This window comes from Aedes albopictus, chromosome 3 (genome assembly GCF_035046485.1).
Source record: "Aedes albopictus strain Foshan chromosome 3, AalbF5, whole genome shotgun sequence".
Lineage (NCBI taxonomy): Eukaryota > Metazoa > Arthropoda > Insecta > Diptera > Culicidae > Aedes > Aedes albopictus.
Genome location: NC_085138.1, coordinates 94,123,727 through 94,143,871, shown reverse-complemented (window position 1 = coordinate 94,143,871; position 20,145 = coordinate 94,123,727). Strand labels below are relative to the sequence as shown.

General features: G+C 45.3%; 1 protein-coding gene and 1 long non-coding RNA gene across 5 annotated transcripts in view; both read left to right on the top strand.

Moving 5' to 3' along the window:
• LOC134291749 (uncharacterized) overlaps window positions 1-20,145 on the top strand; it is a 401,595-nt gene that overhangs the window by 222,200 nt on the left and 159,250 nt on the right. The gene's annotated exons all lie outside the window — the stretch shown is intronic.
• On the top strand, window positions 412-10,586 carry LOC109411724 (SWI/SNF complex subunit SMARCC2). Of its 4 annotated transcripts, none has more exons than XM_062859887.1 (8): window positions 412-622; window positions 927-1,046; window positions 1,109-1,222; window positions 1,296-1,610; window positions 6,864-8,408; window positions 8,561-8,795; window positions 9,106-9,627; window positions 9,708-10,586. In XM_062859887.1, the coding sequence occupies exons 1-8, from the start codon at window positions 506-508 to the stop codon at window positions 10,175-10,177; spliced, it is 3,438 nt and encodes a 1,145-aa protein (XP_062715871.1). In that variant the 5' UTR covers window positions 412-505; the 3' UTR covers window positions 10,178-10,586. The 4 variants fall into 4 exon arrangements, with proteins under 4 accessions (XP_062715871.1, XP_062715869.1, XP_019540852.3 ...); XM_062859885.1 differs by having other exon boundaries at window positions 9,037-9,627; XM_019685307.3 differs by having other exon boundaries at window positions 1,281-1,610; window positions 9,037-9,627.

The following is a 20,145-nucleotide window of genomic DNA, read 5'->3' as shown; positions in this document are numbered from 1 at the left end:
GCAAATATATTTCACTGTTCTATCTTTTGGCCTAATGGCTTCTTCTAGAAGAGCTGCTGATCCTGCTGATCAGCAGGAAGCGGTGATCGACTGTAGCAGTTCTTTGCGCCTTGCGGAGTTGTTGAGGAATCACCACAGAAGCAGCGATCATTCTTCTTTCTCTTCTGTGCGGCAGGACAGCGGGTTTGAGGAATGAAAATAAAGTCGAAAAACGTCATCGATGGATTGTGCGTAGAATGCGATACGGTTTATGTCAATTGTAGATAGCATTGAACGGTGTGCTTCTCTCGAGTGTGCTGCATGGGTGCGGATCCATTTGACATTTCTCTGTTCCCACCTTTTTTAGCTCAAACTCGACATCTGTACCCATCTTGGCACCATTTTGCCGTAAACAAAAAAAAAAGCACTCGCGGTACGCAGCCACCACGTTCGTCAAACTCGAAGAAAGAAGCGTCCGTCGTGCGAAAGTGTTGTGTTTTGTGAAAATAGGATAATTTCCCAGGAAATGGTCTCCCTCGGGCCGAAAAAGGACGGCAGTCCGAATGCCGAATTCTTCACGGCACCGGAATCGCTGCAGGGATTCGAAACCGTGCGCCAGTGGTTGCAGAAAAACTTCAAAAAGGTGGGTACGGTTGCGGGCGGTTCTTCTGATGTGCAGTTGCCGAATGCCGCCGTGGAAAACGAGCCATCTTGATTTTCTTCTGTGCGGGTGCTTGGTTGATTACTAATGAGAAAAAGTTTTGTTTTCTGTGTGCAGAGTGCTTTTTATCTGGGAATTTGTGCGGATTTAGTGTGACGGATTTGTTCCGCGAAAAACCGTGATTTGCACTAGCTTGGGAACATAGAACCGCATCGGAAAACACGAAAACCAGGTTGTCCGGGATTAAAAATAAGCCGACCACCAACTTGTTTTTGTACAATTTCAGTATTTGGCCCCGGATCCACCGACGAAGGAATCGTTAGCGCAATTGATCATTCAGTTTGTGCAGTACCAGGAGACCAAACTAGGAAAGAATGCCCAGGATCCACCGACGACAAGATTGCCGGTAAGCATCCTATTGATTGACACCTCAAAGAGAACGCTCATATTTCATTCATTTTTGCGCAGATGCGATGTTTCATGGATTTCAAACCGGGCGGAGCGCTGTGCCACATTCTGGCCACGATGTACCGGTACAAGGCCGAGCAGCGCTGGCGAAAGTTCGACTTTACGGTAAACAAGGTTAGCATGTTCCATTCCGGTGTTGTTTTCCTTTTGATCAAATGATTCACACTTTCAGAACCCGATGCGTAAGGACCCCATTATACAGATGCTGTTGGATATGGAAACGGCTCTCATCGAGGCCGAATGCATGCGCCTGCCGATTGTGTACGTCCGGCCGGAGGTGGACAAGGCCACTGCCAATCGGATAACGGACATCGTTACCAATCATCAGGGAGAGATGACAATGGACGAGGAGGAAGCGACGCACATAATCTATCCGGCGGTGGATCCCTTACCGGAGGATTATGCTCGGCCAACGTTCCGTCGCGACAAGCACGTGATGATCCATTGGTGTTACTTCCCGGAGTCGTACGATACCTGGGTGCCGAACACGTTCGATTTGCCGGTGAGTTATGTTTTGTAATTTGTAATTTTATTGTTAACGTAACGTGAACCGGTTAGCATAGCCATTCTCAGGGTCAAGGAAATTATGTTTTGTACAGCTTCCGCTCGATAACTGGGCTTTGACGACAGTTCAGTTAATGAGCGCCGCTCGATAACTGGACTGAGCTCCCGGAGCCGGAGGCTATTGTTATATTTTGTTTTGTTTACTGATTTGCAAAATGTGAGGTTAAATTTCGTTTATTTTTGACAGACAGCTGCTTTTTAACTGGACTTTGGTCCAGTTATCGAGCGCCCAGTTAAAAAGCAGTCCAGTTAAACAGCAGTCAGTTATCGAGCGGATGCTGTACCTATTTGATTTGATCCATCTGACGCGAATTTTGCGGTTTGAGCTCGCCGACAAGTATTGCGTGGCCTTGAGCATTAAGAACGGTGTGAGATTGGTTTTGAGTATTGATGATCGATCAGGCTAAGGGCGGGGTGCCTTCTGCTGTACATAGTAGCCGTCTCCATTCCACTCGGTCCATGGCTGTTTGTCTCCAGTTCCGCACTCTGCGTAGGGTCCACTTGGTCGATCCACCTAGCTCGCTGCGCTCCACGTCTTCTTGTACCGGTCCGCGATGACTCTCGAGAACCATTTTAGTCGGGTTGCTATCCGACATCCTGATGACGTGACCCGCCCACCGTAGCCTCCCGATTTTCGCGGTATGGACGATGGTTGGTTCTCTCAGCAGCTGATGCAGCTCGTGGTTGATTCGCCTTCTCCAAGTCTCGTCTTCCATCTGCACTCCGCCGTAGATGGTACGCAAAACCTTCCGTTCGAAAACTCCAAGGGCGCGTTGGTCCTCTGCACGTAGGGTGCATGTTTCGTGCCCATAGAGGACGACCGGTCTAATCAGCGTTTTATAGATGGTTAACTTCGTGTTACGGCAAACTTTATTCGCTGCGGAGTCCAAAGTAAGCACGATTCCCTGCCACAATGCGCCACTGAATTTCTCTACTGGTGTCGTTGTCGGCGGTCACCAGTGAGCCCAAGTACACGAATTCTTCAACCGCCTCGATTTCTTCACCGTCGATGTAAATTCGGGGTGGCGGGCGCGCTGATTCCACCCTGGAGCCCTTTGCCATTATGTACTTTGTCTTCGACACAATAATGACTAATCCGATTCGTCTGGCTTCACTCTTTAGTCGGATGTACGTTTCCGCCATCGTCTCAAATTTATGAGCAATAACATCAATATCATCAGCGAAACCAAGCAGCTGAACGGACTTCGTGAAAATCGTTCCACTCGTGTTTATCCCCGCTCTCCTAATTACACCCTCTAAAGCAATGTTGAACAGCAAGCCCGAAAGACCATCACCTTGCCGTAACCCTCTGCGAGATTCGAAGGGACTCGAGAGTGTCCCTGATACTCGAACTACGCACATCACTCGATCCATTGTCGCCTTGATCAACCGTATCAGTTTATTCGGGAATCCGTATTCGTGCATAATCTTCCATAGCTGTTCTCGATCGATTGTATCATACGCCGATTGAAATCGATGAACAAGTGATGTGTGGGCACGTTGTATTCGCGGCATTTCTGCAACACCTGGCGGATGGCGAACATCTGGTCCGTTGTAGTGCGTTCACCCATAAATCCAGCCTGATATTGCCCCACGAACTCTCTTGCAATCGGTCATAGACGGGGCATAACATTTGAGAGAGTACCTTGTAGGCAGCGTTCAGTAGTGTGATCGCGCGGTAGTTCCCGCAATCCAACTTGTCGTCCTTTTTGTAGATGGGACACACGACACCTTCCATCCATTCGTCCGGTAATACTTCTTCCTCCCAAATCTTGGTAATGACCCAGTGTAGTGCTCTCACCAGTGCTTCTCCACCGTATTTTAGAAGATCGCTTGGTAGTTGATCTGCTCCAGACGCTTTGTTGTTTTTCAACCGGCCAACTTCCTCCTCAATCTCTTGAAGGTCAGGGGCCGGAAGTCTTTCGTCCTGTGCACATACTCCTAAATCTGTTACCACGCCACCTTCGGTACTTGCAACATCGCCATTGAAGTGCTCATCGTAATGCTGCCGCCATCTCTCGACCACCTCACGCTCGCTCGTGAGAATATTCCCGTGATTATCTCGGCACATGTCGGCTTGTGGCACAAAGCCTTTGCGCGAGCGGTTCAGCTTCTCGTAGCACTTTCGTGTGTCCTTAGCGCGGTACAGCTCTTCCATCGCTTCGCGATCTCGTTCTTCCTGCTGACGCTTCTTCATCTGGAAGACTGAGTTCTGCCTGTTCCGCACCTGTCTGTAACGTGCCTCATTCGCTCTCGTACGGTGTTGCAGCATTCTCGCCCATGCTACATTCTTCTCGTTTTTCAACTGTTCACATTCGCCGTCGTATGTACCAGTCGTTTCTGTGATTCGGAGTCGCGAAGCCTAGTGCTGTAGCCGAGGTACTACCTATGGCGGATCGGATGTCCCTCCAGCCATCTTCAAGTGTAGCTGCGCCGAGCTGCTCTTCCGTTGGTAGGGCCACTGCTAGCTGCTGCGCGTAGTCTTGAGCCACTTCTACGTTACGAAGTTGCTCGATGTTGAGCCGCGGCGTTCGACTTCGACGCGTGGTGATAACTGTCGATAGTTTTGAGCGCATGCATACAGCGACTAAGTAGTGATCCGATCCGAATCTATATTCGCACTGCGGTATGTGCGGACGTTGGTTATATCCGAGAAGAATTTACCGTCGATTAGAACGTGGTCGATTTGATTTTCTGTTTGATGGTCGGGTGATCTCCAGGTGGCTTTGTGGATATCTTTGCGGGGGAAGAAGGTGCTTCGGACTACCATACCATACCATACCACGGGAGGCTGCAAAGTTTACGCATCGCTGGCCGTTATCATTCGATACGGCGTGCAGGCTGTTACGCCCGATTACCGGTCTGTACATTTCCTCCCTTCCTACCTGCGCATTCATGCCGCCGACAACGATTTTCACGTCACGCGGCGAGCAACCATCGTACAAAGTAAAACCGCTCAGCACTAAAATGTGTAAGCCCTACTCATAAGTGCATAATTTCCAGACCACACAAATATGTGTTACAGTTACACATTCTCAAAAACAGCTCGTATACAGTCGTCTAGATGCGAAATGTCGATATTTTTTTTTGTTTTCCAAGGTCACTAGTAGGTAAACCTAGCTAGATTGCTGTACATTTTTTTTTGCGAATTTAACGATTTTGCGGACACAGGAGCTGATTTTGTGAATGTGCAAGGGTTACACATTTCTAGATGAACATTTGAAAAGGGCCTATCTGTTTTGCGTAAACAAACATGTTTCTGTCTCTGTAGGGCCCATCTGCATCCACCCACGCATATCAACACCTTTAACAGATAGCTTGAAGAATACTCTTTCTGATAAGGGTGTTGATGTGCGCGGGTGGATGCAAATGGGCCCTACAGAGACAAAAACATGTTTGTTTACGCAAAGCAGATATGCCCTTTTCAAATGTTTGTCTAGAATTTTTGGTGTAGTCTGAAAATTATGCACTTTAGTGCTGAGCGGCGTTAGCGTGTATGTTTGTTCTAACTGCGCGTAGAACGCTTCTTTCTCGTCATCAGGTCTCCCTTCGTGTGGGCAGTGGACGTTGATGATGCTGTAGTTGAAGAAACGGCCCTTAACTCTCAACATGCACATCCTTGCGTTGATCGGCTGCCACCCGTTGTCGCATCTTGCCCAACACTATAAATCCTGTTTCCAGTTCATTGGTGGTGCCACAGCTTTGGTAGAAGGTAGCCGCTCGATGCCACACTTTCTGTCCAGTCCAACAAAGTTCCTGCAACGCCGATGTCGAAGTTGCGGGGATGTAGTTCGTCGTAAATTATACTGTCACATCCTGCGAAACCTAGTGACTTGCAATTCCATGTTCCAAGTTTCCAATCGTAGTCGCGTAGGTCTATGCCGATTGTATCGAGTCGTATTTTCTCCTATGTTATTCACAATGGGGATTTTTACGGGTGGCTTATTGGGCCTACGCGTTTATGTGTTGTAGGAAATCCCAAATTTCAATGTTCAACTTCTAAAAACCCATTGTATTCGTTCGTTAAGTTTGAATTAAATATTGCGCATTTCCCACCCTACTGGACCCCTTTCGCAGTTGAGTGCGGGATCGGGAATAAAACTGCGATTCCGCATCAAATCGTGTCGGTGTCTTCGACGCACTTATTCATCAATTCATTTTTTCCGCACTTATGCTAACTGCGAAAGGGGTTCAGTGGGGTGGAAAATGCGCAATATTGAATTCAATTGAATTGAATTGATGCAGTAGTTGTGTGGATACTACAGGGTCAGCTTTGAGCATCTCAGCTGATGCGATCGATCCCCGGGGGTCTGTTCGATTTCATGCTACGGATGGCTGTTTCTATCTCTTGAAAGATTTCCAAAGTGCTCGAACTCGCGTTTTAACTGGTCAGCCGGGTCGGTCAGTAACTGTCCAGACGTGTCTTTCACGGGCATCGTAGCATTCATCTTGGTCCCACTAAGGCGACGTGAGACATCGTAGAGGAGACGGATGTCGTCTGTGTTTACGGCTTTCTCGCCTTCGTCGGCGTGGGAGTCCGCCCACGCTCTTTTGTCCCGTCTACATGAGCGTTTCACTTCTTTCTTGAGAGCCGAATAGCGCTGACGGGTTGCGGCTTTGACTCCTCGTGTTTTTGCTCGCTCTACCGCAGCTTTGGCGTTCCTTCGCTCCTCTATCTTCCTCCAGGTGTCATCTGTGAACCACTGCATTCTCCGAGTGCCTAGCTCACCCAAATTTTTCTCGCCGGTGCCTATGAAGGCGTTCTTGATGGCGGTCCATTAATCTTCTACGCTTCCACCTTCCGGATAATATCCGCAGCACGGTTCTCCAGCTCTTCGACGAAGGACCTTTTCACCGCAGCGTCTTCCAGTCGGCGTGTGTTGAAGCGGCGCCCGATTTTCTTTTGCCGATGGATCCTGGTTCTCGTCGATTATGAGATGATGGTTATGATATGTTATGATGACATGTGTAGATTCGTTTTGTGCTCTTCGACAAAATTTTTCTGCTCATTCTTGGCTCTAGTATACCTACCATCATCGGGTACATGGTTTACATAACATCAAATCATGGAAATTATTGACTTTATTTTTAACTAGTTTTCCCTTTTTTGTACACACTGACAAACTTTTAAACTATGAAATGTTTCCACTAGTGCCACTTGTTTGATCTGCTTATGTTTATTTATCCTCAGGAAAATGTACCGGATTCCCCAATGTCTCCGGGTGATCGTTGGCGTGTATCCCTTTCATGGGTCACGGATCTGGATGCATACAACGAGTGGATGGCAGAAGAGGACTACGAAGTGGATGAAGCTGGCCGCAAGAAGATGCACAAATTGCGTCTCGGAGTGGAAGATCTGATGTCCGGATCGGACGATAAAATTAAGAAAACGAAAGTTGTGCATCAGAAGCGCAAACGATCCCCGACGCCACCACTCAAGGGCGGAAAGCGGAAAAGTGGTCGTTCGCCGGCCGTTTTCCAGAAAAAGCCCCGGGCAGATGATGAAGAATCGGAAGACATGACCAAGGATATGGACGATCCACAACCGGAAACCAATCTAACCGAGGTGAAAGCCAGTTCAAGCAATTCTGCTTCGGGTCCGGCCACCCCGCAACCGAAGCGTGATCCAGAGATGATGCCGATAAAGTATGCTACCATAACTGATCTGGATGAGGAAATTGACAGGGCCAATGCTGATCGGACCGGAGATGACAGTCAAGCCGGCAAAACTAGCGATAACAGCAACACTCAAGAGTTCCCGCATGTAAAGGACGATCTGGAGGACAATGTGACGGAACAAACGCATCACATCATTGTCCCGTCGTACTCGGCCTGGTTCGATTACAATTCGATTCATGTTGTTGAAAAGCGAGCCCTTCCGGAGTTCTTCAATGGAAAGAATAAATCAAAAACACCGGAAATCTTTTTAGCTTACCGTAACTTCATGATCGATACCTATAGGTTGAACCCAACTGAATACCTGACCAGCACGGCCTGTCGACGGAATCTAGCCGGAGATGTTTGCGCCATTATGCGGGTTCACGCATTCCTGGAGCAGTGGGGCTTGATCAACTATCAGATCGATGCCGATTCAAGGCCAACTCCCATGGGTCCTCCACCAACTTCGCATTTCCACGTTTTGAGCGATACCCCATCCGGATTGCAGCCGCTTAATCCTCCAAAAACGGCCCAACCATCGGCGGCCAAGAATCTTCTCGATTTGGACAAGAAACCCGATAAAAAGGATGATCCGGCTACCCCTGGAACTCCGGCAACTGCTACCACACCAGCAGAGGCAATCAAATCTGAAACAGGAACTCCTGCCGCTGCAGACCCCAACGGACAATTTGGGCTTCGTTTGGATCAATACGCCAAGAAGCCGTCTGCAATGCGCAACAAGACCGCTGCCAGCATGTCCCGTGACTGGACCGAACAGGAAACCCTCCTGCTGCTGGAAGGCTTGGAAATGTACAAGGACGATTGGAACAAAGTGTGCGAGCATGTGGGATCGCGCACCCAGGACGAGTGCATTCTGCACTTCTTGAGGCTTCCGATCGAGGATCCCTACCTGGAAGATGACAATACCTATCTGGGACCGCTGTCCTACCAGCCGATTCCGTTCAGCAAGGCCGGCAATCCTATCATGTCTACGGTTGCCTTCCTGGCTTCGGTGGTCGATCCGCGAATTGCTGCCAGTGCTGCCAAGGCCGCTATGGAGGAGTTTGCTGCGATAAAGGTAAATGTTTGTTCAAACTGGACACTAATTATAACATACATTTTATTAGCAAAAAAAATAACAAAATCACAATTTTGCTGAGTTTGCTTGTGTAGCGATCTAGTTATTCATCCTTTGACGCCACACTACCATGTCATATGCTATTTTTCCAGGACGAGGTACCCGCTACGATGATGGATGCCCACCTGAAGAACGTGGAGAAATCTAGCTTCGGAGGAAAATTCGATCCGTACGCCGGACTGTCAACGAGTGGTATAGCCGGAACCGATCCAGATGAGGAGAAAGGTCGAGATGAGGGAAAATTGCCAGGAGCAGCTCCTGGTGGTACCTCCGCAACTCCTGGAGCAGCCGATGTAGAAATGAAGGACGTCTCCAAGAAGGATGATGGTGAGTTTTGTTGGCTTGCATGGTTTCTTCTGCTGAGAAAACCGGCTTTTGTACTTGGGTGCTTTTTTTAATGAAAAGAAAATCTGTGATCTTTTAAGGCTCTCATTTCGTATCTCTCTTTGTTTTCGCTTCTCGTTTCATTGATTCTGGCTGTACCTATGCTACCTACATACCTCATTTCATTTTTATTTGTTTTGGGCTTCTTGATTGGTTTGTTTAATATGATTTGTCACTCCCTAAGACAAAGATAAAACCGAAAAATCGGCACTAGAAGAAGGTACTAAAACGTCTGATTCTGATGCTGCGGTAGGAAGCGATCAGCAGAAACTAGATGGTGGTCTGGATGCAGACAAGAGCAAGGATAAGGAAACATCGTCGGAGTTGGCCAAGGAAAATGGCGATCCGAAGGTATTCAACGAAGGAAACCTCCAATCAGCCGCAGCAGCTGCATTGGCCGCGGCGGCCGTCAAGGCCAAACACTTGGCCGCTGTAGAAGAGAGAAAAATTAAAAGCTTGGTCGCATTGTTAGTCGAAACTCAAATGAAGAAGCTTGAAATTAAGCTGCGACACTTTGAAGAGCTCGAAACAACGATGGAACGTGAACGAGAAGGTCTGGAATATCAACGGCAACAACTGATCCAAGAACGTCAACAATTCCACTTGGAACAACTCAAGGCAGCCGAATTCCGAGCTCGGCAACAGGCTCATCAACGGTTCCAGTTAGAACAGGGACAATGGCAGCAACCTACCCCAGGTGGTATCCCATCGCAACAGCAGCTTCCCCAAGGAACACCCCCAGGCCCACCCGGACCAGGCCAGGCCCCTGGAACTAGTGAGTCTGATATTCAAATATAAACTACCACTCTCCCTTCATTGAACCGTACTAACATTATCAATTTACCCCATTTTCAGACTCTCAGCAGCAGCCACCAATGCCATCTACCGGTGGACTTCCTGGGGCTCCAGTCCCACCGAGCAGCGCCAGCACACCCAACAGCAACGGAATCATCTCTGCTCCTCCGCCTACTACGATGCCTACCGACGGTTCTACTCCAAATAACGTTTTGCCTCCGACGGCGCCTGGTCAACCGCCGTCCTCGCAGCAGCAGCATGCGTCGGGCCCACCGCCCCAGCAGCCGCCGACAATGCCACCCCATCCGGGACATCCGGCCGCAGGTGGGCCACCTGGTGGTCAGCAACCACCGGTGAATCCCCATCATCCTCCGCCGGGGGCTATGTCCCAGCAGCAACCGCCTCTACCCCCGCAGCCGCCTACCCAAGGGCCACCGCCGCCGGTGCAGGCAGGACCCGGAAGCGCTCCCATGCCCGGACCCCCGCAAGGTCCACCCCCTACCAGCGGGCCTATTCCTCCACCTTCGTAAATCGTCGTTAAACTATAAGGCAGTCATCGTGACACAAAGGCTTTTTATGGAAGGTAGGACGTTCTCTCAGTATGTGACTCATTATTTATCATGCGCTGATAAGATCAATATGTATGCTGGACAGCGTGGCGTTTAGCCACGGGGTTATTTTTCTCATAGTGTCCAAAAGTGTTTTTGTTTTCCCCATTTTGAATTGTGACAGGATTTCACGATGTCCCGCTAATTCCGATTTTTACAACCTATGGATGGAGCCAATAGATGTATGATTAGTTTTAAAACTTTACGCAAAAATGGGTATTATCGGTGCACTAATGTGATGCTGTTACAATGCCCATTGGAGCGTGCTGGAACCCACAATAGACGATAGTTGCAGTAAACTTAATATATCTTTTATTCTAGGTGTAAAAGATGTGTGGTCTTTTTTGTGAAAATAGTTTTGAGAAATCCGTAAGCCTATCTGTATGAATAATTTTAGTCAAAATCGCTTGCATATGATAAACTGCCCAGCCCATGGTTACCGTACAGGAACGGCTTCTCCAGGAAGTTCACAAGTCTGATCAGCGCGACGGTGGACGGTGTAAAAAAAACTACGTCAGGGTTTCGGGCGATCTGTCCGGTAGTTCGTTCGATTCTCGAGACTTCGACAAGGTGATGGAGTCCACCTGCTGTTCAACATGACCCTGGAAAATATTATGCGATGAGTCAGGCTCAACAGCCGAGGCACAATTTTTACGAAATTCGGCCAATTTGTTTGTTGTGTGGATGACATGGATATTATTGCTAGAACATTTGGAATGGTGGTAAAACTGAACACCCGCCTGAAACGTGAAGCAGCAAAGGTCGGACTGATGGTGAACGTGTCTAAAACGCAGTACAGGCGTGTGTACAGTGTGGTTACATGCTGGTTGGAGAAACCGCGTACGACGGTGTTGCTTACGCCGCCATCCGTCGCTACACAGTAAAGTGAGTGTCCAGAAACTGACCCAGAAAAGTAGACTAAAACAAATTGGTCGGAGTAGAAGCAGGTAGTGCGTTACTCGGTAAAAACCATGAACTACAAACACAAGCTTTCCTGTGGCAGTGAAAACCCCTTCACACTGATCGACACCGATTGGAGCAGCGATACAACAACGGATCGGAAGTCCAATACCGGCTTCGTATTTCAAATAGGAGAAGAGACTATCTGCTGAACGACCCGCTATTGTGGTTCCGCAAATTTATGGAGGATTCCGGGTTTCAACAGGAGCCCACGATTGTGTTCGAGGACAACATCAGTTGCATCGATTGGCAATATACAGGGGATAATCAAAATAATCGGGATAGGCAACATTTTTACTTTTCAAAAGATGTTCAACTAGCTGTAACTTTTGGAAAAGTGCATCAGATATTCTCAAATTTTCACTGTAAGTTGATCAATTAGTTGTGTATCAGTTGTCCAAATTCGGAAAATATCCGGCAATTCTACACGAAGTTAGAAATATTCTAGAAAAAGCTGTGGCGTCCCGTAACCTAATTTTGTACCTGTTCAACGACTCTAAAATTTGCAATTTCCAAGAATGCATCATTAAACTGTAAATGGATGGAAACAGCTATTTTTTGTCATTTTCTACTATTTACAAAAGTTCTTTGTCGGCGAATGCCAGGCTGGTTTTTGTGAGGATCGATCAACGACGGATAATATGTTTAACCTGCAGATGATCCTAGATAAATTTCGGGAATAACTTGCAGCCTCCCTTATCGTTACACCTGGAGATCACCACAGCAGACGGAATCTCAAATCGACCACGTTCTGATTGACGGACGGCACTTCTCCGACATTATCGACGTCAGGACCTATCGTGGCGCCAACATCGACTCCGACCACTATCTGGGGCCTGTAGCATAATGAAAATTTTACTAATAATATTAGTCTTGTAGCTTGTAACTTATAATTTTCTGTTGCATAAAAATACTACAAGTACAAGTTACAAGTCCAATACTACAAGTCGGATGGACTAATATTATTAGTAGAATTTACAAGTGTATGTTGCATAAACAAACTACAAGTATAAAATATTAGCTATGACTTGTACTTTTGATTACAAGTCTCAAAGGTCTTGTAAAATAATTTACAAGTTAGATTTAAAGTATTGCAGAAGTCATATTTAGTTTTGAATATATCGATTTACCATTTTGATGAACTCAAAAGATATTTATCTAACATGTCAACCCTAATTTTAGTTTTCGACGATTAAATTTGGCAGTATGTATTCGAAACTCATTGAAGAGAAAATTGCGTTGATGTACACTTTTTTTTTATTTTATTTTATTTTATTTTATTGATGCACAAGGGGGTCATAGGGCCAAGTCTCCAATGCAAGTCCGAGAACTCACATTGTCCATAATACACCTTTGAATTTGGGAGTAGGCATAGCAACCTCTTTAGCTCTGCGGCTTTTAAGTTTTGCGTGGCCTTAAGGATTGGGAAAGGTGGGAAATCGATGCGGTGTATTGAGCTGTAAGAGAATGTGTTGTTAGTTAAATGGTCAACGTAATTTACCTTTGGGTCGCTTGGTTGGGGTAAGCGTTTTGAACATACTGGTTTTGCTGGGTTGCTCTTTCCTATTTTCGTTCGATCGTGTTGTTTTTTGTGGTAGGTAGTGATTAAATTTTAATTATGTTCTTGGAATGCTACTTCTTCCTCATCGCCATCTCCATTGAAATACGATAAGCCTATGTCATTTGCTGTCTGCGGTTTCTAGCAAATCGTCTTCGTAGTCCAACTTCACCATCTCCTGCTGCAATCGCTTCGTCGCTTTCTTAAACTCGGCTCTGTCATTACCAATGTCCTTCCAATTCCAACGAACATCCGTCCATATCCACCTCTTGTCTACCGCTGGATTTCCACGTGAAATAAGGTCTTTCAACTTTTTTCCCGGGATTTTGTAGATTAGTGCTTTATGCATGCTTCCTTTCCTGACACTTCGGAGCACGTCTTAGACATGGCTGAGTACAAACAATGCTCATCTCCAGCGATATTTTTTACCAGCATCGCACCACCGTCGTACTGCATTACTTCCATTTTTCACTGCTATCCCTGCTTACTGCTATCACTCATGATACTCAGATACATGAAAATATAAAAGAAATATTAGTAGCGCTTTTGGTGATACTTTCACGACGGCCATTCAGAATGGTTCAACGGATGCAGATGCGAAGATCATCCCTGCTGACTAGCAGCGTTCATCAAACTCAATTGAAGATGAAACTTAAAATATACGAACACGAAGAGCAACAAATAGACGAACGCGAATATTCTAAAAAAAAAGAATGATCTTCCATCCGATCTTCAAGTGATCCTCACAAGCAACATCTTTCGTTCAGGCACTTTTGAATGTCCGTATGCAACTTGTTCTCACAAGAAATCTGCCTCGACCAAGTTAGCAGAACGCGCCCATACCCCTTTCTGAACCGAAGGGCAGGGTGAAAATTGCGTTGATGTACACTTTGTATCCAAAATATAATTTCTGCTGAGTCTCTCAAGTTCTCCAAAGTTCCTACAATGCCCATCTTTGATTGGAGGTTCTTGGTAAAGTTATGGTTATTATGGTCACTGCATAAGCACAGGTAAAATTGCAGATGCGAAATAAATTTGAATCAATTGCTTGTATTCAGGCCCGGATTAAGGATTGTGGGGGCCCGGGGCCAGAGCGTATGTGGAGGCCCCTCGGTGGTACAAATTCCATTAGCATTAGCATTAGCATTAGCATTAGCATTAAGCGAGTCGCACAAATTCGTAGGTGGTACAGTCCTAGACCGCTGTTATGAGGGTTGCCTCCTTCCCGTCCGAACCAAAGCACAAAGATGTGGGACTAATCTCTGACTCTTAGACAAGACTGACGCAATCCTCCAATGGTCGAGCACTGTCCTGGCCACGTCCTTGCGACTGCTGAGGAATGGGAAAGGATGGTTAGTTTTGGACACCTATGAAAAATGTAGACAACTCTACGATCTCTCAGGCCTAGGGGTCACGGGATTGTTAGGTTGTTGTTAGTGGAAGGGTAAACTCCAAAGGATACGCTTGGTCAACGTTCAGGCACACCATTGTTAGACTGCTTCGAATCAGTTGTTTGCACAATTCATCCTGTGTCCTCGTCAGCTTGGTTGGATTACTAGCTTCTTCGGTTGGTAATCTGAAATGTAAAATAATATTAACATCGTACGTCAAATAAGCTACATATTAGTGATACGCTCGCCACAGTTACATATTTTCATGATATGATTTATATCATACGATAAATTTACCTGAATCCTGCTAAAATAAAATATTAATTAGTAGTGCACTAGAACAAAATAAACTACAAAACACAAAAAGTGAATCAAACTTTGATCTTGGAATATTTATAAATACGGTAAATATCAAGATCAAAATTTGATTTGGTAGATCTTACACCGCAACACACCATTCTAAGGTGACCTACCCACGTTACGGGAACCCCTCGGTGGTACAAATTCCATGAGCAAATAAGCTTTTTTTGTTTTTGTTAATGTTTAGCAAGCAAAAAGGTTTTTGTGGGGGCCCCTAAAATGTGGGGGCCCGGGGCCCTGCCCCCCCTTAGATCCGGCCCTGCTTGTATTGCGCATCATTAAGCTAATCAAGAGCTACAATATACATACACTATTTCGAATCGAGTTGCGACATATAAAAGTAGGTAAAAGCTCAATTTTTGCATCCCAGATCACTTGGGATTTTAACAAGAAGCATAATACATGTTGCTAAATCTATATACATTGTTTTTCAACCAGTACTTTTAAATTTATGGGACATTTTACTAAAAATCTAGGTACTTGCAGTGCCATACTTTGTAAAAAAATATTTCGTCAGAGCGGCCGAAAATTATCCAAACAGCATATGCTTTTCTTCATCTATCGTATAAAGAATGCAAAACTTCGGAATAAATTAAGTTATTTCCGGATGTTACGCGGAAAATGCAGATTATAAACAAACATCAACTGTCATTTCAAATCAATAGTGAACCGTCGGATGAATTTTGACAGGTAAAAGAACCAAAACAACTTGTATTTTCATGGTCACTAATATTACAAGTGCTAATAATAGACGAGTGCACCGCCCGCTGGAAGTTCACTCGGGCAGCGAATTTTGACACCACAGCGGGGTCGACTCTCAACAACTTCTACCCAGCTAAATATTTGTTTAATTTATTGTAACTAGTTTTCACGATGAAGTTGCAAAAATATGAGCTTGTGCATTAAGTATATGCATATGCATCACTTTAAATGGAAATTCATGTAAGAAATCAAAGAAGAAAAAAAATATCAGCGATTTTGGTAATGCATCTCTGAGTAGAAGTTGTTGAGAGTCGACCCCGCTGTGCTGTCAAAAATTTTCAGGCTTAGTGAACTCAATGTTCATCGGTGCACTCGTTTATATGGACTTATCCACCGATGAACCGAATTCATCGCGGTCCGAGAATTTTGACACTAGAGCGGGGCCGTTCCAATCAGAATTGGACGATTCTGATTGGAACAGACCCCGCTCTAGTGTCAAAATTTTCGGACCGCGATGAATTTGGTTCATCGGTGGATAAGTCCATTAGTGGAAAATTGAGCCTTTATGCAACACAAATTATTAACACTTATAATATTAGTACTTGTAACTTGTAGCTAATATTATTAGCCCGATTATGCTACAGGGCCCTGGTGATGGTCAAACTGCGCCCAAAACTCTCCGTCATCAACAATGTACGGTACCGCCGACCGCCACGGTACAACCTAGAGCGACTGAAGCAACCGGATGTCGCCTCAGCATACGCGCAGAATCTCGAGGCCGCGTTGCCAGACGAGGGCGAGCTCGATGAGGCCCCTCTAGAGGGCTGCTGGAGAACAGTGAAAGCAGCCATCAACGACGCAGCCGAGAGCACCATCGGGTACGTGGAACGGAATCGACAGAATGAATGGTTCGACGAAGAGTGCAGAACGGTTTTAGAGGAGAAGAATGCAGCGAGGGCGGTAATGCTGCAGCAAGGGACTCGACAGAACGTGGAACGTTATAAACAGAAGCGGAAACAGCAGACCCGCCTCTTTCGGGAGAAAAAGCGCCGCCTGAAAGAAGCGGAGTGTGAAGAAATGGAACTGCTGTGCCGTTCCCAAGAAACACGGAAGTTCTATCAGAAGCTCAACGCATTCCGCAACGGCTTCGTGCCGCGAGCCGAAATATGCAGGGATAAAGACGGAAGCCTCTTGACGGACGGACGTGAGGTGATCGAAAAGTGGAAGCAGCACTTCGATCAGCACCTGAACGGCGTGGAGAACGAAGGCACGGGAGCCCACGGCAACGGAGAAAACGACGACGCCAGTGCAGCGGAGGACGGAAATGAACCAACTCCCACGCTGAGGGAAGTTAAGGATGCCATTCACCAGCTCAAAACCAACAAAGCAGCTGATAAGGGGCTGTCCATTTATTACGTAAGGGAATTTTCACGATTTTTCGACACCCCCTCCCCCCCTTGTAAGATTTTTTGTATGGCATGTAAGATTTCTCAAACCCCCCCTCCCCCCAAAATCGCTTACGTAATTAATGGACAGCCCCTAAGGATGGTGTCGCAGCTGAACTAATCAAGATGGGCCCAGAAAAATTGGCCACCTGTCTGCATCGGCTGATAGTCAGGATCTGGGAAACCGAACAGCTACTGGAGCAGTGGAAGGAAGGGGTAATCTGCCCCATTCACAAGAAAGGCGACCATTTGGAATGTGAGAACTTCAGGGCGATCACTATTTTGAATGCTGCCTACAAAGTGATATCCCAGATCATCTTCCGTCGTCTGTCACCTACAACGAATGAGTTCGTGGGAAGTTATCAAGCCGGCTTCATCGCCGGCCGGTCGACAACGGACCAGATCTTCACCGTACGGCAAATCCTCCAGAAATGCCGTGAGTACCAGGTCCCAACGCACCACCTGTTCATCGACTTCAAAGCGGCATACGACAGTATCGACCGCGCAGAGCTATGGAGAATCATGAACGAAAACGGCTTTCCTGGGAAGCTGACTGGACTGATTAAAGCAACTGATCCGGTTGGCACAAGAAGGCGTGGAGCGCAGAGAGCACGATGGGTGGACCAGGTGGAGCGTGACTTGGCGAGCATCGTGCGCAACCGAGGATGGAGAGCGGCAGCCACGAACCGTGTATTATGGAGAAATATTGTTGATTCAGTTTTATCTTGAATTTGATGTAATACTAAATAAATGAATGAACTTGCAGTCTCGCCATCTGTTTGTTGATTTTAGAGCAGCGTACGATTCAGTGAAAACAAATGTGCTTTGGCAGATTTGGCCACGCTAGATGGATCAAAATCAAGTATTCAGATCGCAGGCAAAGTATCTACATACTTCGTTTGTGACCTTGGATGGATTGAAGAAGGGTGATGCTCTTTCAAATTTGCTGTTGAACATTGCACTCGAAGGAGGGATTAGGAGGTCCGGCGTGCAGAGGAATGGCACTATCATTACACGATCGCACATGCTCCTCGGCTTTGCGGACGATATTGATCTCATCGGCATCGATCGTAGGGCAGTGGAGAAAGCTTATGCTGCTTTGAAGAGAGACACAGCGAGGATAGGCTTGACAATTACCTCTACCAAGACGAAGTACATGATAGCGGATAGATACAAAGACAGGCCTAGTGATGTTCGTGCTGAGGTAGTGATTGATGTGGATGTGTTTGAAGATGTTAACCCGGGAGCGGTCGCGTTGTGTACTGAGTACACGCACCATGAAAAATGCACGCATGTGATACTAGGGCAGTACAGACTTTAAATATGTCAACAATTTAAAGCTCCCACATGTTCATTACAATGCTTGGTGCAAAACTAGGGTCCTGTCGAATTTTCAGCCATTTTGGTGGTGATTTAATGGCGGCCCAAAAGCCCTGGGCTTGGATTATATCTTCCAGGAAGCTTTGATTTCAGGCATGTGGTCGATGGCCTTTGCAGTAATGATTAGAATAGCTGAATGTATAATCAATGGCAAACAATTCTGTAAGATTCAGATCTCCAAGTCATCTGATATAGTTATACTGATCATGACGCTGCATAGTATATCGAACATTTGTCGAAGTCATTTATGTGCCGGGAAAATATAATTCCAAGTTGGAGAGAATATTACAAACTGAGGGAGGGTAATAGGCCCAGTCAGACCCCTGAATGGGCAATGTGGGTTAGTTTATGGGAATGCCATTGAAGGTTTGTAATATTCTCCGAGGCTTTCGAAATCCAACAGGGCGCGTCCCCGGGTTGCGGATAGGGGGAAAAGGGAGATTTTTCACATTCGTACTGTAATCAGCCAATGTGGTATTATCTCCTATGGTGTTGTAGTGCGAATGAATGATCTCATTCTATGGGAATTCGAACCTTGTAATGTATTGTTTATCAACTTCAATTTTCTAAGCTTGATAAGGTTTTGAAGACAAACATGAGATGAGAGAATTGCCTAATAGGAAAGTCACATCAGCAAAGCTTTTACATATGCAAATGCTATCCATGGGGTCATGTCTAGCATTTAATATGTATGGCAATGACTGATTCTTACCTAGCAGGGGTACTACAAGACCACGCGGACAATTCGATTAAAGGCTTAATTGGGGATAATATATTTTCCAGAACTGAAGGGACATTTTTTCCGGGGTGACTGGCGAGTCGGAGAGGGTAGAAGTTTCCGTTTGTTATAATTGACAAAATAAACAATCGGGCGCTTTTTCTTTCTATGACTTGCTTGGTATTTTGTGGATTATTGTTTTTTGGGTTTGGAAGGTATGCGATTCACTACACTGCGACCACTTTCTATAGCCGCACCCTCAGTTTCACATGTCTAGCAATATCCAAGATACAATCGATATGGAAAACAATATGCATCTGCTAGTTATTGCAAAATATGATGTTTGCAAGCATAACTTTCTTCATGTGTATATTTTCCATATCAAAAATACAGTTTTTCAACAATTTGGGCGACCATTTTCTATAGCCGCACTTCGGGTATTCCTAAGATCAGCTGCTTTATCATAAAGTATGCTAATTATAACTGCTTTATTAGACCAAATAAAGCTTATTCAGACCAAACCAAAGAAGTTTAACGAAATATTTAAGTTACAAGGTCTTTTAATTCTAGAAATAGGACGCAGAATTGGTAAACTGGTGTTTTATTGAAAAGTTATTAAAGATATCCCAAAAAAACTAAAAAAAACTCAAACTAATGCTCAAGTATAAATGCTATTGACTCAAAACAATCATTGCATTAAACTTCCGGTTTCAATTTTTTGCGTATAACCTTCATAAACCTAATTAAATTGCGAATAAATCGAATTTTTAACCTTTTAAATGGAAAATTCATAAGTTTTTGTGTATCAATCCTGATGAAACTTGGAAAAGACATCGTATACAACATCAGTACATAATGAAGAAACCTCGGGAATTCATCAAACCAAACTTGGAAGGTCAGCATTGTCTTCGCTACCATTTAAACATAAGATGAATATTTTTAATTATGAAGACGATTTGTAATAACAGCTTTTATCCAACTTTCCATCAATTTGACGCTATTTGATAAAGTAATAATGATGTTTTTCTATCAAAAGATTTCAAATATAGACGTTCCTGTTGATTTTAGGGCGAAAGAGAAGGAAGGGGTTATGATTGTAGTCTTCCTGTAGTTCCGGTTGATTTTATATCATAAATTGTAAAACTGGGCAAAATTTTGTGAAGCGCTGGCGCAAAATTAAGTTCTTCTATCCATTAGGATTAATTACATCTGTATTCATAAGGACCATTAGCGACTGTTTAGTTTAATTTTCAGTGATATATTGTCATAAGTATAGCGTATTTATCAAAATAACGCAAATATTAGGCTAAATTTAATTCTAAAGTTCCAGAAAAGCAGTTGTAAAATTGGTATTACAGCTTCAAATCTTATAGAAA

What these genes read in the sequence shown, in the direction of transcription:
- LOC109411724 (XM_019685307.3), top strand. Translation starts at nt 506, where the DNA reads ATGGTCTCCCTCGGGCCGAAAAAGGACGGCAGTCCGAATGCCGAATTC. An exon ending in CACCGACGACAAGATTGCCG is followed by an intron (nt 1,047 to 1,108) that starts GTAAGCATCCTA and finishes ATTTTTGCGCAG; the next exon opens with ATGCGATGTTTCATGGATTT. An exon ending in TCGACTTTACGGTAAACAAG is followed by an intron (nt 1,223 to 1,280) that starts GTTAGCATGTTC and finishes TCACACTTTCAG; the next exon opens with AACCCGATGCGTAAGGACCC.